At 45.9% G+C, this 27,992-nt stretch overlaps 1 protein-coding gene and 1 long non-coding RNA gene across 5 annotated transcripts; one reads left to right on the top strand and one right to left on the bottom strand.

Moving 5' to 3' along the window:
- The first annotated feature begins 1 nt into the window (after position 1).
- On the top strand, positions 2–27,989 carry SLC25A18 (solute carrier family 25 member 18). 4 transcript variants are annotated; one of them, XM_032593877.1, is made up of 11 exons: positions 2–66; positions 6,169–6,242; positions 16,992–17,095; positions 18,432–18,554; positions 18,799–18,854; positions 20,009–20,099; positions 22,428–22,546; positions 25,351–25,516; positions 26,337–26,491; positions 27,079–27,154; positions 27,585–27,989. In XM_032593877.1, the coding sequence occupies exons 3-11, from the start codon at positions 17,076–17,078 to the stop codon at positions 27,724–27,726; spliced, it is 948 nt and encodes a 315-aa protein (XP_032449768.1). In that variant the 5' UTR covers positions 2–66; positions 6,169–6,242; positions 16,992–17,075; the 3' UTR covers positions 27,727–27,989. The 4 variants fall into 4 exon arrangements, with proteins under 4 accessions (XP_032449768.1, XP_030177329.1, XP_030177327.1 ...); XM_030321467.1 differs by lacking the exon at positions 2–66 and adding an exon at positions 5,887–5,953; XM_030321469.1 differs by lacking the exon at positions 6,169–6,242.
- LOC115518137 lies at positions 240–5,764 on the bottom strand. The gene is made up of 2 exons (XR_003970180.1): positions 5,528–5,764; positions 240–488 (listed from the first exon to the last, which is right to left on the bottom strand). It is a non-coding gene; the product is annotated as an uncharacterized LOC115518137 (long non-coding RNA).
- Positions 27,990–27,992: the final 3 nt, after the last annotated feature.

Below are 27,992 nucleotides of genomic sequence, written 5' to 3'. Positions count from 1 at the left end.
GCAAAGACATCCAAGTGAAGCCTGGCCTGTGTGTGCCCCAAGAACTAACTCGCAGTCAAGTTGTCAGTAAGTATTAAATTCCAGCTGTATGCCTAGTTACTTTGCCTAATTACTAACAGTGGAAAAGGGCGGTGGGGGGGGGGGAGGCGGGAATAGCTTCCTCTGCTCAGAGTTCACTGTAAAGGGAGAAAAACAATACAAAGAAATTGGACTACAGTACAGTGTTAGAACACACTGCATAAAATAGTAGAAAGATTTTTATTCCCTCCCTGAAACGTAATCATTGCAGGAGGGTGGGGTGTTAGCCATTTGATTTGGACAGCCATTTGACTTGATGTGCTGGTGAAGAACACAGAGCCGGGATCTCCTCGGTCTGGGCCTGCTGTCTCAGCTTGTTCTGTTCAGTCTCTGCCTAGTTTTCTCAGAGTCCTTGCTGCAGCTTGAATTCCTCTTCCCTTTCATCCTGGTTCTGTTCCCGTGAGGCTACACTGTAGTGATGAAGACAGAGCAAACGGTTCTGACACCAGTAATTCTCCCCAAGGGGTACTAGGAGGACGTTTCCTAGAAACAACATAGGTCTGAGGAAAAAAGCATGTTTTTGTAGAGGCCATGGCATGGCCCCGCTACGGCAGCCTTCCATATTGTCTGCTGTCTTCTTGTGGTCACATCATCTATTATGCTTCTGAGTGTAGTCTCTGGACCAAAGCATCACCTGGGAATTTGTTACAAATGCAAATTCTGGGGGCACCTAGGTGGCTCAGTTGGTTGAGTGTCCGACTTCAGATCAGGTCATGATCTCATGATTCGTGGGTTTGAGCCCCACATCAGGCTCTGTGCTGAGAGCACAGAACCTGGAGCCTACTTCGGATTCTGTCTCCCTCTCTCTCTGCCCCTCCCCTGCCTCCGCTCACCCTCTGTGTCTCTCTCTCAAAAATAAACATTGAGAAAAATTTTAAGTCTCACTCCCAGTTTCCACATCCTCTGTCTCATCTGCAGTGTTGGGTGTTTTGGGAGATCTAAACCTAACCAACCATTGCCAGTCCAGGGTCTTGCCATCCAGTAATGTCAAGACTCCCTGCTGGTCAACGATCTGTGTACTCCAGGCAACATCTCCCACGTCTGCTGTTGTGACTTATTTAACAAATTTTAGTGAGCTTATGTCTGTGGCTTTGCAATCTGTAAGCCAATGGTGGCCAATCTAGGGTGCCCACTTAGGGGTTTAAAAACCTGGGCTTCAGAGGAGTCTGGCTGGCTCAGTTGGTGAAGCATGTGATTCTTGATCTCGGGATTGTTAAGTTTGAGCCCCACGTTGGATGTAGAGATTAAAATCTTAAAAAATCAGATGCCTGAACACTACCCCACAGGGTTTTTCATTGGTCTGGGGTGCAGCCTGGGCAACAGGATTTTTCAAAGCTTTCCTGGTAATTCTGTTGCCCAGTCAACATTGTATAAACCACTTTCCAAAACCAGTGGCTTGCAGACTTGAATAAGCCCATGAATCACCTGGAGAATCTTGTTCAGATCAGATTCTGGTTCACTAGGCCTGGACTGGGTCCTGAGGTTCTGCACATTTAACAAGCTCATTGCTCACTGCATTTTGAGAGCAGAACGACCTCAAACCCATCCATGCTTTCCAACACTGCTGGACTTGCCTTTTTATTTAAAGAGGGAGACGACCAGGGCGCCGGGGTGGCTCAGGCGGTTAAGCATCCGACTTCAGCTCAGGTCGTGATCTCAAAGTTCATGAGTTTGAGCCCCATGTCAGGTGCTGTGCTGACAGCTCAGAGCCTGGAATCTGCTTCAGATTCTGTCTCCCTCTCTCTCTGCCCCTTCCCCACTGTTTCTCTCTCTCCTTCAAAAATAAACATTAAAAAAAATGATGGAGACTCCCTCATGTGGTCCTCTAACATTGTGCTTTTCCAAATCTTCACCTTTTTTCTTTTCTGCCGGTAATGTCCCCTCATCAAAGCTGACTTTCCCTTGTGCGAGGCATTCCAGCCTCCCCTGTCTACCTCCTTACCAAATGCCATCAGTTAGCCTCTCCTCCTTTCTTCCCTCCCTATGAAGGTTTTTCCAGTTCCCTCTATTTGAATATCACATATTTACCTCTCTTTATCTTCATGCAAGCTTTTTTAAAGTTTTCTTTGTTGGGTTTTTTTTTTTTTTTAGTAATTTCTACACCCAACGTGGGGCTGGAACTCACAACCCCAAGATCAAGAGTCACATGCTCTTCTGACTGAGCCAGCCAAGTGACCCATACCTTCATCCAAACTCTTCACTAATAGAACCTGGCTTTTTTTCCTGACATTTGGCTTCCTCCCTACCTTTCTACAACTACTGACTTACATAGAGCCTTAGCCCTTTCGCAGCACTTAACATCCTGTGTGGCCTCTGACAGCTTGATCAACCCCCTCTTGACCTGGTTCTCACTGGTGCCATGACCCACACTCACCCAGCTGTGACACAGCCTGCCCTTCCAGTGACCTTCTTCCACTTCCCAAAGGTGTGCTCTTCCTAAGACTTGCTTTCTTCTCCTTTTTTTTTTTTTTTGAGACTTTTTAAAAAATGATCTCTACACCCAACATGGGCCCAAATTCACAACCCCAAGATCAAGAGTCACACGCTGTACTGACCAAGCCCAGCCAAGCACCCCTCTTTCTTCTCTTCATCACGCAGTCAGTGCACCTTCCTCTAAATGACTTTCACTTTTACCTACAACTTAAGATGTCCCTCTGTGCAATCAACTTCTATCTTCAATTCAGACTTTTTTGCCATGTTCTGGTCACCCTTTCGAAGTTCCTGTTGGACATTGACACCAAATGTCCCTACTGCCATTGTTCCGGGATTTTTATTTGCCACTGTTTTAAATTTTTTACCGAAATGGTTTACAATTTTATTTCCTACATCTTGTTAGTTTGTAACATTCTTCCTTAACCATTTTATTATAACTCCACATTAAAACTGATTGGGGCACCTGGGTGGCTCAAGTCAGTTAAGCGTCCAACTTTGCTCAAGTCATGATGTTGTGGTCCATGAGTTCAGGCCCCACATCAGGCTTTGTGCTGACAGCTCAGAGCCTGAAGCCTGCTTTGGATTCTGTATGTCTCTCTCTGCCTCTCTCTTTCTCTCTCTCTTGAAAATAAGTAAACATTTTTTGAAAATTAAAAAAAAAAGCTGACATCTTCACTTCTTCCTCCAATGCCATCCATTTATGTTTAAATGTAACATACTGCCTTCATTGCTTATCTCTTTTCCTTTCTACCCTGGTAAAATACACATAAAATATACCATTTTAACCATTTTTTAAAATGCATTTGCTTTTTTTTTTTTTTAATGTTTATTTATTTTTGAGAGACAGCACAAGTGGGAGAAGGGCAGAGAGAGAGGGAGACACAGAATCTGAAGCAGACTCCAGGCTTCTAGCTGACAGCCCAGAGCCCAATGCGGGGCTTGAGCTCACAAACTGAGATCACAACCTGAGCCCAAGTGAGATACTTAACCGACTGAGCCACCCAGGTGCCCCAAATGCTTTTGCTTTTTTGAAATTTTAAATGTTTATTTTTGAGAGAGAGTATGCACAAGCAGGGGAAGGACAGAGAGAGAGGGAGACACAGAATCTAAAGCAGGCTCCAGGCTCCAAGCTGTCAGCACAGAGCCCAATGTGCAGCTCGAACCCACAAGCTGTGAGATCATGACCTGAGCCGAAGTCAGATGCTTAGGCAACTGAGCCACCAAGGCGCCCTTGACCATTTTTAAGTGTATAGTTCAGTTGCATTGAGTACAATCACCTCATTATACAACCATGACTACTATCCATCTCCAGAACTTCTTTATCCCATAGTGAAACTCTATACCCATTAAACTAATACCCCACCTCCCTTCTCCCCCAACCCCTGGTAACCACTTTTCTTTCTGTGTGTATGAATTTGGCTATTCTAGGTACCCCAGATAAGTGGAATCATACAGTATTTTTCCTTCTGGCTTAGCATATTTTCAAGGTGCATCCATGTTGTAGCATGTAACAGAATTTTATTCCTTTTTGAGGCTAAAGAGTATCCCATTGTGTGTATATACTGCATTTTGTGTATCCATTTATCCACCAAAGGACGTTTGAGATGTTTCCCCTTTTGGCTATTGTGAATAATGTTGCAATGAACATGAGTGTACAGATAGTGTTTAAGGCACTGCTTTCAATTCTGGATGTATACCCAGAAGTGGAACTGCTGGGTCATGTGGTAATTGTATTTTTAACTCTTTGAGAACCTGCCATACCGATTTCCACAGCCACTGCATCATTTTACATTCCCATCAGCAACACACAAGAGTTCCAATTTCCCCACATCCTTGCCCACATGTGTAGTTTTCTGTTTGTTTGATAATCGCACCCTAGCAGGTGTGGTACCACTCTTTCTAGTGCACACTGCCATCCCCTGTTTTGTGGCTGCCACTTTAAACTCAATAGCCATCCAAACTTTTCTTCCCTCCCCACTCTCCTTACCTACCCACCCCTTCTGATGCTACTAGTTGGGGTGATGATATATCTTTTCCTGCTGATCCATGTGTCAAACCTGATATTTGTCCCTGGCATGTTTAATCAGCTGCCAAGCCCTATTGATTCTTCACAGAAATCAGTCACATCTCTTTCCTCCTGCATGCAGGTTCTGATTTTATTTCTCACCTGGATTATTGTAATCTCCTGGCCTGTCCAGACCACTTGGCACTGCCATAAACCTGACCTCTGACCAAAAAAAAAAAAAAAAAAAAAGGGAGTGGGGGGGCACCTGGCTGGCTCAGTCAGTAGAGCATGTGACTCTTGATCTCAGGGTCATGAGTTCAAGCCCCATGTTGGGCATGGAGCCTACTTAAAAAAAAACAAAAAACTGAACTGTGCCCTCTGGGCCCCCATTCCACATCCTATGTCAGCTTTCCATTGCCCACCAGGAAAAGAGAGGAAAAAAATGTTATCATTTAGTGAGCGCCTTTTATGTGCCAGGCACTCAATGTAAATGTACCAAATGTACTAAATGCTCTACATCTGAGTCTCATTTCACAGAGGAGGTAGCAGGCACAGAGAAGTTACGTAATTTAAGGTCATGCAGCTAGTAAGTGGTAAACTAGAATTCAAACCAGTTCAAAAGCAGTCTTACTCCAAAGCCCACTCAACCACTCTGCTCTCCTACCTCATTAGCAGTCTTATGAACTGGATATCTCAAGCCCCTTTTGAGGAAGAAAAGCACTAAGTTAAATAACTTGCTTAAAGTGAGGTAGTTATTAACTTGGAAGCTGGAATTTGAACCTGGGTCTCTGACATCAAAGTCTGTCCCATGCTGATTCTTCATCTCTCCCAAATCCTTGGCCGGGCAACAAGGTCCTCTACCTTTGGGACCCAATATGTTACCAGCTTTATACTCCCCCCTACTGTCTCATCCCTTGCCCCAGATTAGACACTTTGCCACTAAAGAGAAGCTGGGTTTTAATTTTACCTCTCTGCTTCCGGTCTTCAAGGCCAAAACCAGTGACTACTTACCAAAACTTTTCCAGCTGTCTATGCTGGAAGAAATCCTCAGCTGCAGCTCTGAGTTCACAACTCAGCTGTACCACTTGTGAGTGCAGGGAATGTGCCAAATCAGCACTGCGGCCCTGCCACAGCGGAGCACGTGGTGGACCACTGAAAATACAGAACCACTGAAATAGGCAATCAGTTGTAGTTAGAAAAGTGTGAGTCTGACAAGCAGAGGCTGGCTTCTGACCCCAAAAGTCTGGCAGAAGCATTTGCATTGCATTGATTTTCCCTTGTTTGTCCTCCTCCCTGACTTCCAGGTCTCTGAGTGGGTGGCCAGTCTCCCCTCACCCCCACCCCCACACTGCCTTGAACAAAGCTTTTTCCATCCTGAATTTTTGTCTCAGTCATTCCACAACCAAGTAAACAGCCACCTGCTTGCCACCTAGGGAGGTAGGACTGGGCTTGACTAGGCTGCAGAGTGGCCTCTTTGGGGTTTCATTCAAACCCAATCTGTTTACAGGTGTGGGAGGTGGGAGAGAAGCTGGGGACCCAGAGTAGAGGATGGCTTAGTGACGACCTGCCCCAGGGGAAGGGGCTGTGTGGGCATGAAGAGGGAGGGCCACTAACGATACCAAAAGAGGATGGTAAACCAACCCTTCCTGCAGTTCCTGCAGTTCAGCAGTGATCTGGCCTATATCTTGGCATCCAGAAAAGACAGAAGGTTCCTTACTAAAAGCAGGTAAGTGTTTGTCTTGTCTGTATCAAGCTTAGAGTTGCTAGGGAAAGACCCACTTCTAGCAAATAAACATCTGAGAAAGGTCAGAGCAGCCTGTGGGAAAGGGTCTCCATTTGCTGCACAGAGTTGGAAGGAGGTGGGCAAGAGGAAGTGGCCAGTCCCTGACAATAGTCCCAGATGACGTCTAAGTCAGGAAGCAAGTTATTTCCTTGGCACTGCTCATGTAAGGGGCTCGTCTCTGAAGAACTCTGGCTTGCCCTGCTAATTAGAGTAGGTAGAGAGAGGATGCCTCTCTTCCCTGAGTGCCTCCTCACAAGGTGTAGAGAGGAGAGACAACTGAAGAGCAGAACTGTCTGTCTCATGATGAGACTAACTGCAAGGTTAAAGGTGGTAGCTACCTCATGGTTCACTGATTCCAACATCTTTATTGAATGCCTCTGCACCAGGCTCCAGGGGCACAACCCTAAGACTTTCATCTCCCAGTAATGAGGGGGGGCCTGGGTAGCTCAGTGGGTTAAGCGTCTGACTCTTAATTTCGGCTCAGGTCATTATCTCATGTTTGGCTGTGAGACAAGCCCCGTGTCAGACTCTGCATTGAATGTGGAGCCTGGTTGGGCTTCTCTCTCAAAATAAATAAAACTTAAAAAAAAAAAAAAAAAAAGAGGCTCATGGGAGGAAGCCCAAAAAACTTTTTTTTTTCTTTTTTGTTTTCCAAAAAACAAATTGTAATTCGTCAGGTACAGATGGGGCAAGAGTGTCCTACTCAACAGGACAGTATGTGCAAGGCTCAAATGCAAGAGACCGTGATATGTTCCCAGAAGTGAGAGTTCTCCATGGCTGGCAGGGAGAGTAGACTTGGTGATTTGGGAGGGTACAGTCAAGTAGGAAAGTAGGGTCCGGGTCTGGGCAAAGAGCTAGGAAACTGTCCTAAGAGTGGAGGGAAGTTAGCGTTGCACTTTAGGCAGGGAAGTGCTTAAATGGCAGGCTGGCAGTTGGGTCCAGACTTGCACTTCTGCTCACTTGGCCATGTTGTGGAGCTCAGATTTGAGGGGAGCAAAGGGGGAGACAGAGGGGGGAGACTGCCAGGTGCTCCAGACAGTGGATGACGCCCGTGTGATTAAGCAGTGGCTGGTGGGCCCATGAGAGACTTAGGACAGCTTTTTTCTACCCATGATGAAAGACCTGTTTATCCTAGTTTATTATGGAGCAATAATTTTGTAAAATACAATAAAAATCAATTGATAGAAAAATAGAAATTTTATTTAAAAAATTTTTTTAAGTTTTATTTACTTATTTTGAGAGAGAAGGCATGAGCAGGGGAGGGGCAGAGAGAGGGAGAGAGAGAACCCTAGCAGGCTCCACGCTGCCGGTGCAGAGCCCAATGTGGGGCTTGAACTCACAAATTGTGAAATTGTGATCTGAGCTGAAATCAAGAGCCAGACACAAACGACTGAGCCACCCGGCACCCCCAAAAATAAAAATTTTTTAAATGATAGAATATAAGCTCACATTTTTCTCAGTAAATTGTAAAACATGAAATTCCTCAAGATGCCATAAAAATTCCTAAGCATTTATTTTCAATTTCTGTAGTTGTCACAGATGAGCACTGAACCACATGCCCTGAGTAGCACTGACTTTAGGAGGAAGAATTGCCAGAACATGATGACTGATTAGTTGTGGAAACATAAGGGGGAAAGGATGAATCAAAGATAGCTCACAGACTTGGCCTGGATAATTGAATGGCTAGTGGTGCAGCTTCCAGAGCTAGGAAACCAGGAAGAGAAACAGCAGGTCTACAGGGGTGGATACAAGTAAAAAGAGGTATTACTATACTGTGTGAGGCCAGACTGCTAAGATGGGGATGGCTGGGAGCTGGTTAAGATAATGGTGAGGGGCTCAGGGCAGAAATCCTCAGCTGTAGGTACATCATGAGCAAGTAGACAATGACTGAAGCCCAGGAGAAGATGGGTTTTCAGGATGATTGTGTGGAGTGGAGTGGAGTGGAGTGGAGTGGAGTGGAAGGAGTCAAGAATCTTGGCAGGACTTTATGGGTACCAGTGACCAAAGACACTGGTCATGGGAGGCTGGGAAGCTACTGGGGAGAGCCAAGGAGTCACAGAGGTCAAGATAATAGAATGTTTTAATGTGGGAGGAATGAAAAGTGGTGGAATCAGGAGCTCAGAGAACCGTGGCCTGCTCTGGTCCCTGCAACTCACCACCTAGAATCATCCTTCTAAATAGATGTGTCTCTGGACAGTCTCATTCAAAATATGATCCTGGGAAACCATGTAATAATTACTTTAGGGGTGCCTGGTTGACTCAGTCCTTAGACCATGCAATTCTTGATCTACGGGTCTTGAGTTCAAGCCCCACATTGGGCGTAGAGCTTACTTTAAAAAAAAAAAAAAAGAAAATTACTATACAGTTTTCTGTGCTTTCCAAATTTTCTAATTTTTTTCTAGTACTTTAAATACTTTAAGAAATAGAACAATTGTTCATATTAACAAAAGGGAACTGATCACCTCCTAAGCATCTGTTAACTAGCTATCTCCTAAAGAAATACACAGGATGGGTCACAGTTTCTTTTTAATTTATTTAAGTTTATTTGTTTTGAGAGGGAGAGAGAGAGAGAGAGAGAGAGAGCGAGCAGGGGAGGGGTAGAGACAGAGGGAGAAAGAATCCCAAGCCGGCACCCCACTATCAGCACAGGGCCCAACACGGGGCTCAATCCCATGAACCGCGAGACCATGACCTGAGCCGAAATCAAGAGCCAGTAGCTCACCCAACTGAGCCACCCAGGCACCCCAAAATGGGTTACAGTTTTGATGTTAGGGGCAGAACCCCTGGACAAGACAGGGTAGGTAAGCCGACTGGGCCCTGCCATGCAGACTCCCTCCCAGGCCCTCCAAGGACCTGTCTGCTTCTGGCTCTTCGACCAGTACGGCCCTTAGCCAGCTTCTTGCTCGCAAAACAGTCAGCAGGAGAGTGGAGAAGGGGCAGACGACCCCTCTGAGTGCACACACACACGCCGAGCAGAGATACTTCTGGAAATGCACACATAAGGGATCAAAAAATGCCTGGCTCTGCGCGCCAGCTGAGTGGTGTCCTGCCTGCCATACAAGGGGCACCTTGTCACTGACTTCCCACAGAGCTGGAGGAAACTGTTCCCAGAGCCTCAACTTCTCTCGCAGTGCCAGACCCTCCCTGTGGGCAGCCTCCTCTCCTGCCTTGCCTTTCACTCCTCAGCCCCTCAGGTTTCAGGCCTCCACCAGCTCCATGGTTCTTCAGCCCTGGACAGTCGCCAAGCCCAGACCCTTTCTTTAAAAAGTTCTCTCCCAAGGCACCTGGGTGGCTCAGTCGGTTAAGTGGCCGACTTCGGCTCAGGTCATGATTTCGCGGTCCTTGAGTTCAAGCCCCGCGTCGGGCTCTGTGCTGACAGCTCAGAGCCTGGAGCCTGTTTCAGATTCTGTGTCTCCCTCTCTCTGACCCTCCCCTGTTCATGCTCTGTCTATCTCTGTCTCAAAAGTAAATAAACATTAAAAAAAAAAAAAAGTTCTCTCCCAACTAACCCTTGCCCTCTACACTCTCCACCACCCCCCTTTTCTCTCTACCTCATTGCTTTGCCATCATGCCACCTATCTGGCTTCTCGCACGAAATTTCCTTTTCTCAACCTGTTCTTCCTGCATTGTCCTCATACCACATTCAACAGTGTGCTTTCCCCCTTGAAAGTATTCAGTATTTTTTTACTGCCTGCAGGATCAAATTGGTGAAAAGTTAATTTAGGGGGCACAAACTATATTGGGCAAGCCCCAGGTTCTCCATGCCTGACCTAACCTACTTTTGTAGCCCTTTTCCACCGTTCTGGTGAGCCAGCCAGGGCGGTGAGCTGTGCCCTCAGCCCTTTGCTTGGCCCCCTTAGGTGCTCACACAGTGCTGTGTCCAGGCCACCTCCCCCTCCTCTTCTTAGAAACTTTCCCTTATTTTTTTTAGTACATGTGCTGGTGAAGCAAGCACCTCCCTATGTATTTTTTTTTTAAGTTTATTTATTTAGAGACAGAGAATGAAAGTGGAGAAGGGGCAGAGAGAGAGGGAGAGAGAGAATCCCAAGCAGGCTCCATGCTATCAGCGCAGAGCCCAGCGTGGTACTCGGTCCCATGAACTGTGAGATCATGTCCTGAGCCAAGACCAGAGTCAGACGCTTAACTGACTGAGCCACCCTGGCGCCCTTCCCTTATTTTTTTTTTTTAATTTTAATTTTTTTTTTTAACGTTTATTTATTTTTGAGACAGAGAGAGACAGAGCATGAACAGGGGAGGGTCAGAGAGAGAGGGAGACACAGAATCCGAAACAGGCTCCAGGCTCTGAGCTGTCAGCACAGAGCCCGACGTGGGGCTCGAACCCACGGACTGTGAGATCATGACCTGAACCGAAGTCGGATGCCCAACCGACTGAGCCACCCAGGCGCCCTACTTCCCTTATTTTTTAAGACCACTTCCAGATCTTCCAAGCCAGGCTGGAATGGCCTTGCACATCTCTGAACACTTACAGTATTCACTATCTAAGCATCTCAATTGCAATAAAATGGAATTTGAGAGTTCTTTAAAAAGTTTGCTTATTAAGAACTCTTTGGCTACTTGGGCGCCTGGGTGGCTCAGTCGGTTAAGCACCTGACTTCAGCTCAGGTCATGATCTCATGGTTCATGAGTTTGAGTCCCACTTCAGGTGAGCTTGAGCCCTGCTTCAGGCTCAGTCCTGACAGTGCAGAGCCTGCATGGGATTCTCTCTCTCCTTCTCTCTCTATCCCTTGCTCACTCATGCCCGGTCTCTCTCTCTCTCAAAAAAAAAAAAAAAAAAAAGAGAAAAGGAAAAAAAAAAAAAAAACCTCTGGCTACCCAATTACAAAAACTAATTTTAATTTGCTTAAGACAATAAGTCATAACACCCCAAAACAACAGCAAGAAGACAATAAGTCAATTCATGAAATATCCCTTTGGTACCTAAGGTCAAGAATGAAGTGGGTCACTGTATAGTCAGGGCTTCAAACCCCACCAGAACTCTCTGCTCTCTCTCTTGTTCTGCTTTATCCATCTCTCTTACTACAAATGATCTCTCTGTTTCCCAAACCACATACCACATGACAGTAAACATGACTGCAGATCAGTCCCAAGTGTTATGTTACAGACAAAATCTGTAAAGAAGCTAAACAATCTCTTCTTTAAGATAACTGTAGAGGTCAGGGCTCCTGGGTGGCTCAGTTGGTTAAGCATCCCAACTCCCTTTTTTTTTTTTTTAATGTTTATTTATTTTTGAGAGAGATAGAGTGAGCTGGGGAGGGGCAGAGAGAGAGGGAGACAGAATCTGAAGCAGGCTCCAGGTCAGCACAGAGCCCGATGCAGGGCTCCAACTCACAAACTATGAGATCATGACCTGAGCTGAAGGCAGATGCTTAACCGACTGAGCCACACAGGTGCCCCAGGGTCCCAGCTCTTGATTTCAGCTCAGGTCATGATCTCAAGGTTGTGGGATCGAGCCCTAAGCCCCGCGTCAACCTCTGCATCGAGCCTACCTCTTGTCAAGCCCTGCAGGCATAGAGCCTGCTTAAGATTCTCTCTTTCCCCCTCTGCCCCACTCCCACTCATTTGTGCACACCTGAGTGCTCTCTCTGTAAAAATTAATTAAGGGGCACCTGGGTGACTCAGTCCGTTAAGCATCCGACTTCAGCTCAGGTCATGATCTCAAAGTTCATGAGTTCAAGCCCCATGTTAGGCTCTGTGCTGACAGCTCAGAGCCTGGAGCCTGCTTCAGATTCTGTGTCTCCCTCTCTCTCTCTCTGCCCCCCTGCCCACTCATGCTCTCTCTCTGTCTCTGTCTGTCTGTCTCTCTCTCAAAAATAAACATTTAAAAAAATTAAAAAAAATACCTATAAGGGAAATTAAATGACCTATTAAGTCAGGGGCCCATCCTCAGGTAATCAACACTACCCAGGAGAATAGCATCACATTTTAGGAACATGGTAGTCCCCACCAGGTGAACGGTAAGAGAGAATGGGGGTTCCTGGAAATGCAGTAATGAAGAACTACAACAGTTGTATCACTGCATCCCACCCTTTGATGCCTGGGGACGTGCAGAGGCATACCATTTCCCATTCATTCACATTTTTTCCTTTTTTTAAAAAAATATTTTGGGGCGCCTGGGTGGCGCAGTCGGTTAAGCGTCCGACTTCAGCCAGGTCACGATCTCGCGGTCCGTGAGTTCGAGCCCCGCGTCGGGCTCTGGGCTGATGGCTCAGAGCCTGGAGCCTGTTTCGGATTCTGTGTCTCCCTCTCTCTCTGCCCCTCCCCCGTTCATGCTCTGTCTCTCTCTGTCCCAAAAATAAAATTAAAAAAAAAAAAGTTGAAAAAAAAATTAAAAAAAAAATATTTTATTTTTTCATGTGATCTCTGCCCCCCAGTGTGGGGCTCAAACTTACAACCTCAAGATCAAGAGTCACATGTTCTATCGACTGAGCCAGCCAGTTGCCCCTAAATTTCCCCCTTCTAAATATGGATCAATAATCACGTGTCAAACTATAAATGCACTTATCTTCCCAATGTGAGATAATTCAATGTCATGACCTGATACTGCAGCCAGAGGCAATGACAGGGAGCCTCTGTTATCCAGATAAAGATTACTTTTTTTATATGTATATATCCTGTCCTTCTCTCCTTTGGTCCCAAAGAGTTCCAGATGTAGATACTCATAATTCTGTATCCCAGTGCTTAAATAATTAGTATTACTACCCCAGTACTCCCCAAATACTATTTTTCTAAATTCCATTTCGAAGAGAGAACAGGTGAAATATTATCTATTGGCCAATAGTCTAACACATAGAGCACACCTGGCTCAGTCAGAGGAGTCTACTACGCTTGATCTTGGAGTTGTGAATTCGAGCCCCACGTTGGGTGTAGAGATTACTAAAAAAAAGGAAATTAAACAGGGTGCCTGGGTGGCTCAGTAGGTTAGGCATGTGCCTTTGGCTCAGGTCATGATCTAATGATTCATGGGTTTGAACCCAGCATCAGGCTCTGTGCTGTCCCAGCAGAGCCTACTTTGGATCCTCTGTCCCCTTCTTTCTCTGCCTCTCCCCCACTTGCATGCATGCACGTGCTCTCTCTGTCTCTCTTAAAAATGAATAAAAACTTTTTTTAAAAATCCTAAAAAAAAAAAATTTTTTTTTAAAGCTAAATATTTTAGTCAGTATCCATTTGTTTACTAAATTCTTTGTCAGTGTAGGGAGCAACTTGGTCAGGCAAATGGCTGCCCCAAGGCTGGGCTTGCCGGAAGAATTTCCCTTGCCTGGGATCCTTCAAGTCCTATATATGGAGAGAACGGTGCCCAGGAGCGCCCCCGGTGGGAGGGTGCTCTGGAAGTCTATTCCTGTCAGGGCTGGAACCAGCAGGGACCTTGTTTTTGTTCTCAGCTGCATCCTGGCTGCCTGAAACTGTGGCCACTGGCACAGTCAGCACTCCCCACGCGTTTCTAGGGTGACTAACACTTGGGCCAATGGATTACCTGAGGTATTGAGCAAGTACGAACTCTGTTGCCAAGTTTGGGATTTGGGGAGTGATGACTCCTTTAAAATGTTCACTGGCTCACTGTCAGTTTCCTCTTTGTTGACTCCGTTTGCTAATGTGTTTACTGGCGCCAGAAATCTTGTGTGGCCCAGTCCTTGAATACTAAGTCTGTCCAAGAGAACTGCCTGGCCTGGGACTTACAGTGGCATGGCCCAGTCCCATGGGGTGGGGGTGCTCTGCAGTGCGTGCCCACACTACACACCAACAGGCAAATGCACTTAGAGGTTGGAGACATTATCACATCTGCCTCGTGAAAGCACTATGGCCCTGGGATTCGGGTGTCCCTAATTTCTCTGAATTCTCTTAAATACCCCTATTCCAAAATCCAGTGAACCACAATTTATAAACTAGTAATTTTGTTCTAGAAAAAGCAGGGAATATGGCTGCAAGATTCTCAATTATTTGAATCTCTGCTTTCAGACTGACAGGGTTTTTTAAATGTCCCATTGTTTCTTATCTACTTTTAAGGTGCCGTTCCGGGATTACAACACATCTTTCTCTCATAACAACTTTGTGAGTGTCTCAAAGAACAGCTGACACACTTTAATTTCCTGACATTTTGTGCCTGAGTGGCTCAGTTGCTTAAGCGTCTGACTTCGGCTCAGGTCATGATCTCGTGGTTCATGAGTTCGAGCCCCTCATAGGGCTCTGTGCTGACAGCTCAGAGCCTGGAGCCTGCTTTGGATTCTGTGTCTCCTTCTCTCCCTGCCCCTCCCCCACCCACACTCTGTTTTTCTCTCTCAAAAATAAATAAACATCAAAAATTTTTTTTCCTGGCATTTTCCCACAAGTTCCCTAAAGCTCCAGCTTTTGGAGGCACGTGGTTGGAGCCTCAAGAGTGACTGGGGGCACCACACAAGAACTGCCAGCCTCTCAGCCTGGAAAAGGGTTTCTTCACAGCCTGTTCCCTGCTTTCTCTGAGTCTGTGCTTCAGGTTTATAATTTGCAAATCCTCCCCTCTCCTAGTTTAGGGGATAGAAGTCTCTTTTGGTTGGGAGTATCAAAAACACATTCTAGCAAGTTAAGCAATAATGACGATTGACAGGACTGTTGAGTGTCTCACAAAATCCAAGGACAGGAATGCAACTGGCATCCAGGAGTGAACTGGAAACTGGGATTTTAAACAACATTAGGACTATCTCCGTCTTTTGTTTCTCCTCCAGATATCTTTGCTTCACTTTTCTGTTTCTTTCTCTGCAGACCAGCTTCCTATTTCTCCAACAGATCCAAGTTTTACACATTCTGGGTCCAAACACCATGTTCGAAATTTCCAGTTTCTCAGACAAAAACTTTGGTGTCTCCTTAACTAGTCCCTTTGTCTCTCACATCTGTTCTGTCAGGAAATCCTGTTGGCCTTGCGTTCAACATACACCCATAATTAAACCACTTCTCACTCCCTCTCCACCCATATACCCTGAGCAAGCAGCCTTTTTACCTCTTGCCTAGATTCCTGCAATAATTTAATTGATCTTTCTGCTTTTATCTTGAGCCCTCTGTTGCCTATTCTCAACACAGCAGCCAAATAGTCCTGTCAAGAGCATGCCATTTCTCTGCTCAAAACTCTCCAGTTGTTTCTCTTTTCATTCAGAATAACAGCCAAAGAGCTTCCAAGGCCTTACAAGGTCATGCTTCTGCCCGTTATCGCTCTTTGTCTTTATTGCACATCCCTGTTCACGCTTCCTGGCCACCTCACTGTTCCTTGAACTCACCAGTCTCTGCTTACAGGGTCTTTGCACTTGCTCTGCCTTGAGTGTGCTTTCCCACAAACCCGCATGGCTTGCCCTCTCACCTCCTCTGAATCCTCAAGTCACCTCAATGAATCCTTTCTTGGTTAAGCCACCAAACACCCACCCCACTGACATTTTCCTATCTTCCTTCCCTTCTACATTTTTTTCTCCAGAGAATTTATCAGTATCTGGTTTAGGATTTACTTATTTCATTTTTTTAAGTTTATTTATTTATTTTGAGAGAGCACACACATGGGGGGAGGGGCAGAGAGAGAGAGAGAGAGAGAGAGAGAGAGAGAATCCCCAAGCAGGCTCCATGCTGTCAGCTCGAACTCATGAACCATGAGATAATGGCCTGAGCCAAAGTTAGATGCTTAACTGACCAAGCCACCCAGGTGCCTGTTTTACTTATTTCATTTATTGCTTGTCTCCTCCTTTAAAATTTAAGCCCCTGACAACTAGGATTGTACTCTTTGGTTCAGTCTTCTATCCCCAGATCTGGAACAGTCAGTGCCTGGCACTCAATAAATTTTTTCTGCATGGGTCAATATACACCAAGAGAACTGATCTCTCTCTGGTCTTCCCCAAAACAAAACCCTTGGAGACAACAGAAAATTGCCAGCAGCCTCAGGGACCAATGAGGAGCATGGGAGAGGAGGGGGACCCTAACACAGCTTGAAGTGAGCCTGGAGAAAGACTCCTCAGAGCTCAAGCCAGCCTCCATGGGAGCACCCAGAGAACTCTTCCTGACACTGCCCCACTGGGGTCAAACAGGACCTCCCCCGCCCAAAAAAAAGCTGCAATAATTACTATTATTGTAGCTTTGACTTTTTGACACCGTCCCTGACTTTTTGACACCTGCTTTCCATATGTATCCATTATACATAAGCCCCGAGACTTAAAGCAGCTTAGTCTTTCAACAGGATCATAGGAAGTTCAGAAAACACATTTTAAGAGCCAAAAAATAACTTCAGAACATTTCTGTGTTTTATTGTGGTTCATGGGCCTGACAAGAGGCGTTCCTAGTCCATAGCAACTCTTAAAATCCCGGTTTTGTACCATCAGCTTCCCTCACCACCGCTTCCAGGCTCTTCTTCCAAATGTCCCAGAACTCCTCTCCTTGAGCCTAGTTTGGGCCCATTGTCCTTCTCTCTCATTGCCTTTCTTCCAATCTCAATCCCCAAAGTCCAAAAAGTTTCATGAAGGAAAAGTAACGGAGCCAGTTGGCAGTATTGATCCATTAATAATGTTCTGTCCCAGTACATGCAAGGTTTCTCATACCATGAGATGAGTGCTGTTCTGATCATGTCATAGAGGAGGAAACTGGCCTGCGGAGGCTCATCAGGAGGGTGGCTCAGGCCAGTCTCCACTGACACCCGTGTTCTCTCCACTCTGCTGCGGTGGGCCACAGTCCAGGACACAGGCACCACATCTGCCTCGGCCAGCCATCTCCCTGAGGAGCCAGCAGCCTGTGTCCCAGGGACCCACCAGCAGAATGTCCAGCCAGGATTTGAGGTAAACTGGCTGAGATGGCCAACTCTCTGGGCTGGGTTTCTGTGGTAACATGTGGTAACAACACATCATTCAGCTTCTTTACCAGATTCCTGAGTCCTGGGGAGGAGCAAGCGAGACTCATTTCCCCCCAGTATACTATGTGTATATATACATATATATATATATATATATATATATGTGTGTGTATGTGTATATAATATATAGTGTCATTGTTTGAACTACATCTTCTCAGACTGCAGAATTTCAGTCACAATTCTATTTGTTTTCACAAAGTTGCTTGTTTGTGAAATCAGGGTTCAGATGTGAGAAAATCTATTATCTATTCCTACTACTTCCAGGTAATCTACCTCCAAATATTTTGCTCACAGTTGCCCTTGGCCTGAAAGATAATGAGATATTACTAGGTTCCAAGGAGACTGAGGAAGCTTTATTTTCTGTTTTCAGTCTTTCAGTTTCTATTTTCAGTCTTCTAAAATTTCTGGATAAGGGGGCTCACATTATGTAAAGTGTGACTTTTTTTTTTTTTTTTTTTTTTTTTTACTTTTGGCTAGAATCAGATAATCTCAATACTTTAACCCTGGTTATCTTACGCTGACTAGAAGCAGGTTCTCTTATTATAAATAATAGCTATCATTTACCAAGTGCATTAACTTATTTAATCCTCACAAAATCCCTTGAGGCCAGTTTTACAACGGGGCGGGGGGCGGGGTGGACAAAGGATCAGAGAAGTGAGGTAACTTGTTTAAGTAAACAGCATAGCCAGGATTCAAATTCCATTCTGAGTGACCTTAAGCCAAAATAAAATTGCAATCTGTTTGAAAACTTCCTTATGTGGCTCTAAAGGTGGGGATCAGCTGAAAAATAGGCCCTGGGTGGAAGCTGTGAGGGACTGCTCTGAGGTGAGCTGAGGACTTCCTGCACCCTGGCAGGGCCCCAGGGGGCAGAGTTGGCACTCTGGACCTCCTTCCCAAAAGCCTTTGCAGCATCCTAGCTTGAGGACCATTTTCCTGGAGGGGTTAAGATGCCTAAGTCCTGGTGAGTGCAGAGCCCCTGGAGGGGGCCCTGGCCCCCAGCCCCTCACCTGTCTCTGGGGGAGGGAGCCCCAGGTTAGGTTGGCCAAGGAGGTGCTGCAGTCAAGGAAGCAGGCTGAGGAGAGGGGTCTCTGGTGTGGAGCTGAGGTGGGGCTGCTGTTCCCACCCTCTCTGCCCCCACCCCCACCCCCACCCCCCATCTAGTCCTGGCTTTGTGCAGCTTTCTGCAGCCAGCCTCCCTCAGAACTCCTGTGTCTCTCTGCCTCCCTCACTTATTCTTTGCCTCCCTCCTCCTCACGGACTAGTATTACAGCAAAACTCATCAATGGAGGTGTGGCAGGGCTTGTTGGGGTGACTTGTGTGTTCCCCATCGACTTGGCCAAGACTCGGCTGCAGAATCAACATGGAAAAGATATCTACAAAGGAATGTAAGTATTGGTGAGGGGAATGGGGTGAGCAGGGAGAGGGGGACTCCCAAGGGAGGAATATGGGGCCTCATTCTTTCCCATCTCTTTATTTAGAGAGTCATGCATTGTGGGGGTGGAGTGGGGTCAGGGGAGGTGGTCAACTGGGGTGTGACCAGCAGGATTAGGACACGGGGGTAGGGGAAGCGGGGCTGATAGAGCAGCGTCTTGCTCACCACTGACTTCATTTTCTGGCCTCTGCTTCTAGGATAGACTGCCTGGTGAAAACTGCCAGGGCGGAAGGCTTCTTGGGCATGTACCGAGGTGGGCTTATCATGCATCCCTGGGGGAAGGCTGGCTTGGGTAAAGTGAGAACAGAGGGTGCAGTACAGGACACCAGACTTTGTGGGTTTATAGAACATTGGGAATTGGTGTTTCTTCTGCCCAGGGAGCTCCTGGGGCAGGGCATGGGCTACCACGTGATCCTAATGATCCTAAGCCACATTTGTTTTTCACAAGCCCCCCCCCCCCCCCGCCTCATTCCTTGGTGGAGACAGAGGCAGTTATGGTGAGGTTTTAGGGAGCACCAGTGAGCACACTGGAGCAACCCAGGAGCCCTAGTTTTCATCATGGCACCACTACTGTCTCACTGGGTGATGCTGGCCCCCACATTTCCCTTCCCCCCCACTTCTCATTTAGGGCTGAAGGGGGAGAGGCTGACAGGGAAGAGAATGGAAAGGGTTTTGAGCTCCTGAAAGGGAGTTACTGGATGGCTCTTCCCTGACACAAGCCAGTGCTGTCCCTGTACCTTGCAGTGTCCCCGCACAGCCATGATTACAGATTGGAAAGTGGATATAAAACTGGCGTTGAGAAGGAGCTGATGTAGAACCCCTGAGAAATAAAGTAAAAACCTCTGTGACTCAAAGAGCTGCCAGTGGGACTGGGCTAGTAAAGCACAGAGTAATGGAAACCGATCCCTGTCCCCCAGGACCTTCTTATTGGGGCTTGATTTGGGGAACTGTTCACTTATCATCAGAGATGGGCAGCACTAGCAAAGACAAAAATACCTTCCTTATAACTGCACTAATAAGCCCATAAAGGAAACACATACGTGAAAAAGGGAAATGTGGAGGGAGGGGAGTCAAAGTAGGGAGATGAAAAAAAAAATCATGTTTCTATAAAATAGGCAGAGGAGCCCTCCTCAACACCCCTTCCTCCCAAGACCCCAGTTACTCCCAGAAACCTACCTGGCTAGGTCTGAGAGGAGGTTGTTTATATGAGTGGAAGACTCAGATAATTGTTCCTTTTTAAAATAGTTTTTATTTAAATGTTTACGTAAACTCTACACCCAACGTGGGGCTTGAATTTGAACAATCCTGAGATCAAGAGTCACATGCTCTACCAACTGAGCCAGCCAGGTGCTCCAAGAATTGTTACTTTTCAGATGGCCTTAGCTCATCCTGGTTTTTTACTTGCAGGGGCTGCAGTGAACCTAACCTTGGTCACTCCAGAGAAGGCCATCAAGCTGGCAGCCAATGACTTCTTCCGGCAGCTGCTAATGGAGGATGGGTATGGCCAGGCCAGGGGGCTGTGGGATGGAATTCCTTCACCCTATGTCTGTAGTTTGGGGGAAGGTGACAGGGAGAGGAATGTGCTGGTTTACCTGTCTTCATGTATCTAAACGTGCACACAAATGGCTGAAGGTTGGCTGCAGATGTTCGGGCAAGTGCAAACTCAAGGAGAAAATGAACTGTTGTAATTTGAAAGTTCTAGATGATAGGTGATAGATGATAGACCATTATAGAATATATATACACATATATTCATCAACTAGCTGATGAACATCTTTTTGGTTTTATTGAGCCATAATTGCAGTACCACACTGTATAAGTTTATACAGTGTGTAATGTTTGTGCCGTATAATGACCTGAGGTAGATATACTGTGAAATGCTTACAATGAGTTTAGTTAACATCCATGACTTCATATAGTTACCAAAAAAAGTTTTTTTCCTCGCAGTGAGAACATTTAGGATCTGTTCTCTTAGCAACTTTCAAATGTACCATAGAGCAGTGTTGACCATAGTCATCATGCTGTCATTACTTATTATAACTGGAAGTTTGTGCCTACAGACCACCTTCACCTAATTCCTGTCCCCCACCTCCCACCCCCAGCCTCTGATAACCATAAACCTGATCCTTTTTTCAATGAGTTTGGCTTTTTTTTAGATTCCTCATGTAAACAAGACCATTGAGTTATTCGTTTTACTCTTGTCTGCCTTATTTCACTTAGCATAGTGCCCTCAAAGTCCATGTTTAGATGGCAGGATTTCCTTGTTTTATGGCTGAATAACATTGTATTGTGTTATATACACACACACACACACACACACACACGCATTTTCTGCATCTACTTATCTGTCCATGAACACGTGGGTTGTTTCCATATCTTGGCTGTTGTGAACATGGGGGTGCAGATATCTTGTTGACATAGTGTTTTGTCTCCTTCGGATATATACACAGAAATGGAATTACTGGATCATGTGGTAGTTCTGTTTTTAACTTTTGAGGAACCTCCATACTGTTTCCCATACTGACTGCACCAATTTACATTCCCACCAGTAGTGCACAGGGTTTCCTTTTCACCACATCCATGCCAGCATTTACCATCTGTCTCTTTGATGATAAACATTCTAACAGGTGTGCAGTGATATCTCATTGTGGTTTTGATGTGCATTTCCCTGATGGCTAATGATGTTGAGCACCTTTTCATGTACCTGTTGGTCATTTATCTTCTTTGGAGGGGAGCCTGGGTGGCTCAGTTAAGCATCCAACTTCAGCTCAGGTCATGATCTCACAGTTCATGAGTTCGAGCCCCACGTCAGGCTCTGTGCTGACAGCTCAGAGCCTGAAGCCTGCTTCAGATTCTGTCTCCCCCTCTCTCTCTTTCTGTCTCCCTCTCTTCCTTTCTCTCTCTCAAAAATAAAAAGTTAAAAAAATAATATATTCTTTGGAAAATATCTTTTCAGGTCCTTTGCCTATTTTTAATTGGATTATTTGTTGTTCTTTGTTATTCAGTTGTATGATTGCTTTGTATATTTGGATATTAAGCCTTTGTCAGATATATGATTTATTTAATTACAAATATTTATTTCCATTCCATAAGTTGCCTTTTCGTGTTGTTGACGTTCCCTTTGCTGTTTGAAGTAGCCACACTTTTTTTTTTCTCCTGCTGCTTGTGTTTTAGGTGACCCATATCAAGGGGCTTTGCCTGTGTTTTCATCTAGGAGTTTTATGATTTCAGGTCTTACATTTAAGTCTTTAATACATTTTGAATTAATTTTCATAAGTGGTGTAAGATAGGGGTTTAAGTGTCATTCTTTTACATGTGAATATCTGATTTTTCCCAGTACAATTTATCGAGGAGACTGTCATTTCGCCACTGAGAATTCTTGGCTCCCGTGTGAGATATTGGTTAACTGTATATTCGGGGGTATATTTCTGGGCTTTCAATTCTGTTCCATTGATCTATGTGTCTGTTTTTATGCTGATAAATTTTTGAAAATCAACCCAAACACTTTCTAATACTCTCTGTGCCTCCTGTTGCCCTAGTGATATTGCTGAAGGGATCAGGGACAATCAAATCCCTGCAATGGGTAGTTTCATTTTACTAGTTTCAACTTCTATGCAGGTGCTACCTCCCTGGCAGCCTGATTTAAAGGTAGTTTCATGTTTTAAAGAGGCTTAGTTTGAGGGCCAGGTGATTATTCACCCAGCTGATCTGAACACAGCTAAATACCATGCATGGAAAGCCCCAACTACCAAGGGAAGGTAGATGGGGCCAGGGTGGGTGGCAGGGCTAGCCTGACACTGAAAGAGCCTGACTCATGGTCCCGCAGGATGCAGCAGAACCTGAAGATGGAGATGCTAGCTGGATGTGGAGCTGGAATGTGCCAAGTGGTGGTCACTTGCCCCATGGAAATGCTCAAGATTCAGCTGCAGGATGCTGGCCGCTTGGGTGAGGTCTCTCCCAACTCCACATGAGATTAATAAAGGGCTGTGATCAGAATAGATTCCCCCACATTCTACACTCATTTGCTAGACTGTTATTGAATCAGCTTTCTGGGTCAGTAGAAGTCTTTTTTTTGTTTATTTATTTTGAGAGAGAAGGGGAGAGTGAGCACGAGTGGGTGAGGGTCAGAGAGAGAGGGAGAGAGAGAGAATCCAAATCAGGGTCCACACTCTCAGCACAGAGCCCAGCCTAGGACTCAGACTCACAAACCATGAGATCACGACCTGAGCTGATATCAGAGTCGGATGCTTGACCGACTGAGCGACCCTGGAGCCTCTTTTTTTTTTTTTTTTTAAGATTTATTTATTTATTTAAGCTTATTTATTTATTTGGGGGAGAGGGCCAGAGAGAGAGAAAAAGAGAATCCCAAGCAAGCTCTGCACTGTCAGCTCAGAGCCCAACATGCGGCTCGAACTCACAAACTGTGAGATCATGACCTAAGCCAGTATCAGGAGTCAGACATTTAACAGACTGAGCCACCCAAGCGCCTCAAGATTTTTTGTGTTTTTAAGTCATCTTTATACCCATTGCAGGGCTCAAACTTACAACCCCAAGATCAAGAGTCACATGTTCTACTGATGAGCCAGCCAGGCACCCTTAGAAGTCTTATGTTAACCATCTTAACAGTTTGGTCAGATGGTCTTAATAGTAACCATCTATTCTAGATTTCAACACTTCCAGTTCAGAAAAAATAGCAGAAACGAGAAACTTGACTCAGAGGGACAGAAAATTCCCTCATACCTCTATCATATCACCATGACATTTAGGCTTGATTTTCTAAAGATTTTAAGAAGTGTCAACATCCTGATCACAAATATTTCTCTCAATAGACATTCTATTATGCTACAGAAGCTGGCTGTTAGTGAGAAGGCATAACAAGGGACAAGAGAACCATTTCTATTGTTTTTATTTTCTCTGGAAGAGAATTTTCCTAAATCCTGATCCTTTCAAAAATATAGAGTGGTGTAGGTACCAAGGCATACATTAAGAACAAGCATTAGCTATCTGGTAGAAGGGAGGCCAGCCCCAGGGGTGGAGCAGAGGGCTTCTCCTCAGAGGGAAACCACAATGCCTGAATTAAATGAGTCAATGTGTGACGTGCCTAACATGGCACCTGGGAAGGTCGTCAATGAATGTGGGTGTCCTTCCCCTCCTCAAACCAAGTATGCACGTGTGTGCTAGAATCAACTGGCTTTCTGGGTTGGATCAGACTAGCCTGAAGCACATAACACTGCAGCAAAAATAAAGTTTGGGCACTGGAAAGAGTGTTTTGATCTACAAAGAGTAAAAGCTCTGGAAGATTTTGTTTTTTAACTCAGATGAGAGTTTTCAGTATTCCTAAAACACATAAAAAGTGAAAGACAGGCTATGAATGAATGGATGAATTATGTACCTTCTAAAGCAGACAGTGGGGAAAATAATGTCCATTGATTAATTACCTTTTCTTTTAATAAATTTATTTTTGAGAGAGAGAGAGAGAGAGAAAGAGAGAAAGGAAGCAGCAGAGAGAGAATCCCAAGCAGGCTCCATACTGTCAGCATGGAGCCCAAGGTGGGGCCTGAACCTACAAACTGTGAGATCATGACCTGGGTAGAAACCAAGAATCAGATGCCTAACTGATGGAGCCACCCAGGTGCCTCTGATTAACTACCTTCTTAAAGCTAATTGTTTGAGGCCTGCACCTAGATTGCTACCACAAGAAAATGTGTGGTAACTAGCTTTCTTAATATGAAATGTTGCCCTGCTAGGTATCAAACAAAATTGGGATATGAAATAACTTCTTTTTAGCAAGGACCTAAAATCTAGACAAAGCTTCTCAGACAGTGAGAAGAAAACAAATACACAATTTCAGTGTGTTGAACCCTGTGGTCATTAAGGAGACTCACCCACATATGAAATGCTTGTACTTGAAATGCTCAAGAGAAAAAAATTCCATTCTATTTATTAGGTGTTTAACTCATCAAATTGCAGGCTCCGAATTATTCAACTAAAATGAAGAATCAAATTCTATCAAATGGTGAAGGGTATAAAGACCACGTTCACTTAATTTTGGAATACTGGATCAAGGAGGCCCCTCTGGAAGTCTGAAGGAGAAAGCGTTTGGACAAAAAGAATTTGCTGCTTTACACATTAGGCAGAAGGCATATGGGACTCCAATGTCCCAAAGTGCCAATAGGATCTCTGTAAATAGCTCAGAGATGGTTTAGAAATGGCAGCCAGACCAAAAGCAAGTTTTAACAGGAGGATAAGGACCTGGCAGGTAGGGGCAGGTGCTGCTATAGCTTCCTATGAAGGGAGCTGGGCAGGCTGTGGCTGTGCTCTTACGAAGCACCTTGTACAGTAGGGACAACAAATTAGATAATAACCATCTTAGGAAGATTTCCTTGGAGCCAAAAACTAATGTTCTAAAATTAGGACAGGGGTGCCTGGGTGGCTCAATTGGTTGAGCATTGGACTCTTGGTGTCAACTCAGGTCATGATCTCGAGGTTTGGGGGATGGAGCCCCACATCAGGTTCTGTACTGACAGTGTGGAGCCTGCTTGAGATTCTTTGTCTCTGCCCTTCTCACTCTCTTTCAAATTAAAAAAAAACAAAACTTAAATAAAAATTAGGACAAGCCTCAGAATTCTATCAGGATGTCAGCCTTGCCCCCAAGGTGTCCCAGGGGTAGGAAGTGGGGGGTACACTCCTGTGAGTGTTTTGCAATACCTGCTGGGGCCTGGCTTGTGACAGTGTCCTCTCCCTTTCAGCAGTTCATCGTCAGGGCTCGGCCTCAGCGCCTTCCTCCTCCAGGTCCTACACTACCCGCTCGGCTCCCACCCACAAGCGCCCGTCTGCCACCCTTATTGCCTGGGAACTACTTCGCACCCGGGGCCTGTCTGGTCTCTATAAGGGTCTGGGCGCCACTCTCCTCAGGTGAGACTTTCTTCCTGAGCTTGGGACACAGAAGGGTCCCAGTGAACAGGAAGAGGGGCCAGAGGGCCAGAGGCACTGCTGCTCCAATCTGTCTCTGCATTCTTCCTAGAACATTTAAACCCCAGAAAGCAAACTATCTTGATGCTTCCTATTTTGTCCAGAATTGGGCAGAATTGCAGAGGATGGGTATAACCTGGAAGACTAGTTTGAGGCCCCTGCTCCAGTAACCAGGCCCACATGAGTATTGGGTGTTCTGTGGTCCAAAGTCACCTAAGAATGCCCTGTGTACAAAGGACTTTGGGTCATTTATAAGCAAATGAGTGCACAGATCCCTCATTTTACTTTGCTACTTGGCCAAAATCCTTAAAGTTGGTCTGAAGTGTCCCAGGCCAGGGGATAGTTTCCTTGCATCAGATCTCATTAGGAGATCTATTACCTAATAGATAAATGAACTTCACCCTCCTGCCTACCCCATCCCCTCAACACTTAGCTTGGATAGCCCTTCACCAGACACTTGCTCAACTCATTAACTCTAACATAGCCTGTCACCCTTTCTCACTGAACGCACTGCCAGTCTCTGCACCCGCTGCTGGCTCCTCACAGAATGGCTGCGGGTGGGGAGACAAACCCATCGTCTCTCTTCCATCGTCTCCCTTACACCCTGCATTATCACAGGGTGCCAGAGAGGGAACAGGTAACTGTGGGCTTGTCTTTGACCATCTGCTGGGCTCTACAGCTCTTGGAAAGGCGTACCGGGTGACCTTGGGTGGGAGCCCCGGAAGCAGCAGGTAGCTCAGTGTTTCCTCTTGCTCTCCTGCAGAGACATTCCCTTCTCCATCATCTACTTCCCACTGTTTGCCAACCTTAACAACCTTGGGTTCAACGAGCGTACCGGGAAGGCCTCCTTTGCTCATTCCTTTATGTCAGGCTGTGTTGCGGGTTCCATAGCTGCTGTCACAGTAACACCTCTGGACGGTAAGTGGATCAGAGATGAGGGTCTTCAAGGGTTGCTTTACAAATTAGGTAGCTGTATAGTTGTCTATAGGATAAATAGGAATCTTCCACTTTCAGGACAGAAATGAAACAGTTCCAACCTGAAACCCCTCTTGGGTCACAACCTGTGGTCACTGGCAGAAACTCACCAAGAGTCTTCCCAGATAAAGTGGCAACAGTGAGACCTTTGCTCTATTTCTTATCACCGACAAATCCCTTCACCTCCTAGGTGCTGATTTCATTAGTTTTTTGTTCCTCGAGGTGGGGGCAGTTAAAATCTAAAAGGCTAAAGGCAGGAGTTAAGCAGTATGGGAAGAACGGGCTTCTCCTATCCTCAGGGCTATACTCGGCTGCTCCAACAGGCAGGTGGACCCTCACACTTTTCCTACAGAAACTATGTCATTTCTAATTCCTCCAGGAAGATCTTCTATTCCAGATCACACAATGGCAGAGCTGGCCTCAGGATTCCGTTTTCTCTACACTGGCTCTGCTAGGAAACCACTTCGTGTGGAGGACAGGATGCCAAAAGCAAGACGTTCATTACTTATTTTAACTTTTGCTTGATTTAGTTTTGAAAACTCGAATCCAAACCCTCAAAAAAGGCCTGGGTGAGGACAGCTACAGTGGGATCACCGACTGCACCAGGTGAGAGCCCTGTCACCCCTCATAGGCCCTCACAGGCTGCGTCCATGTCTACCTACACCCCACCTAGGGCAACAGTTTATCACCGCACTACGCTGAGCTCTGGATTTCTTTGAGATCTGCTCCTTCCCCTCACCTCTCAACAGAAACAGGATGTAGAGGGAGCTTTTTTCTCCTTGCATCCCTGCAGCATCTTTCTCCCAGAAAGACAGATTGAACCACTTTCCCAGGGCTCAGCCCGGCTGCTTAGTAACCAGACTGCACACACATGATGGGTGGGGCAAGGCTCCCACAGGCCCGGGAGGTGCTATTGCTGTGAAAAATGACATCTACCTTCCGTGGAGAGATGTGCACATGTTGGAGGGCGGATCACTTCACACCGTCTGCAGTGCGCTCCTGTCAATCAGCTCACAGGGCTCTTCTCTCTCTGCAGGAAAATCTGGATTCAGGAGGGACCATCCGCCCTCATGAAGGGAGCAGGCTGCCGGGCCCTGGTCATAGCCCCTCTCTTTGGGATTGCCCAAGGGGTCTACTTCCTTGGTATTGGAGAGCGGATCTTAAAGTGTTTCGAGTAGAGAGCTGGAGCTCAAGTCCCTTTACTTGCTGCCAGCTCTCTAGCATATTCTACTTAGATTAGAGAGGGATGAGCGAGACGCCCCCCATGTCATACTCTGTCCTCTAACCTGTAGTGCTACCTCACTCTCAGAAGACACACTCTTATCCCAATAAGCAAGCTGGGTATGGTCCCGTTCTCCCTTCGTGATATCCGCATCTGTTTTTTGGCGGGGTTATAGCTACCAGGGAGCTTCAGAAGCCCTTAAGCACCTACTTTTCAACAGCA

This window comes from Lynx canadensis, chromosome B4 (genome assembly GCF_007474595.2).
Source record: "Lynx canadensis isolate LIC74 chromosome B4, mLynCan4.pri.v2, whole genome shotgun sequence".
Taxonomy (NCBI): domain Eukaryota; kingdom Metazoa; phylum Chordata; class Mammalia; order Carnivora; family Felidae; genus Lynx; species Lynx canadensis.
This window is presented reverse-complemented; position numbering and strand designations above follow the sequence as displayed.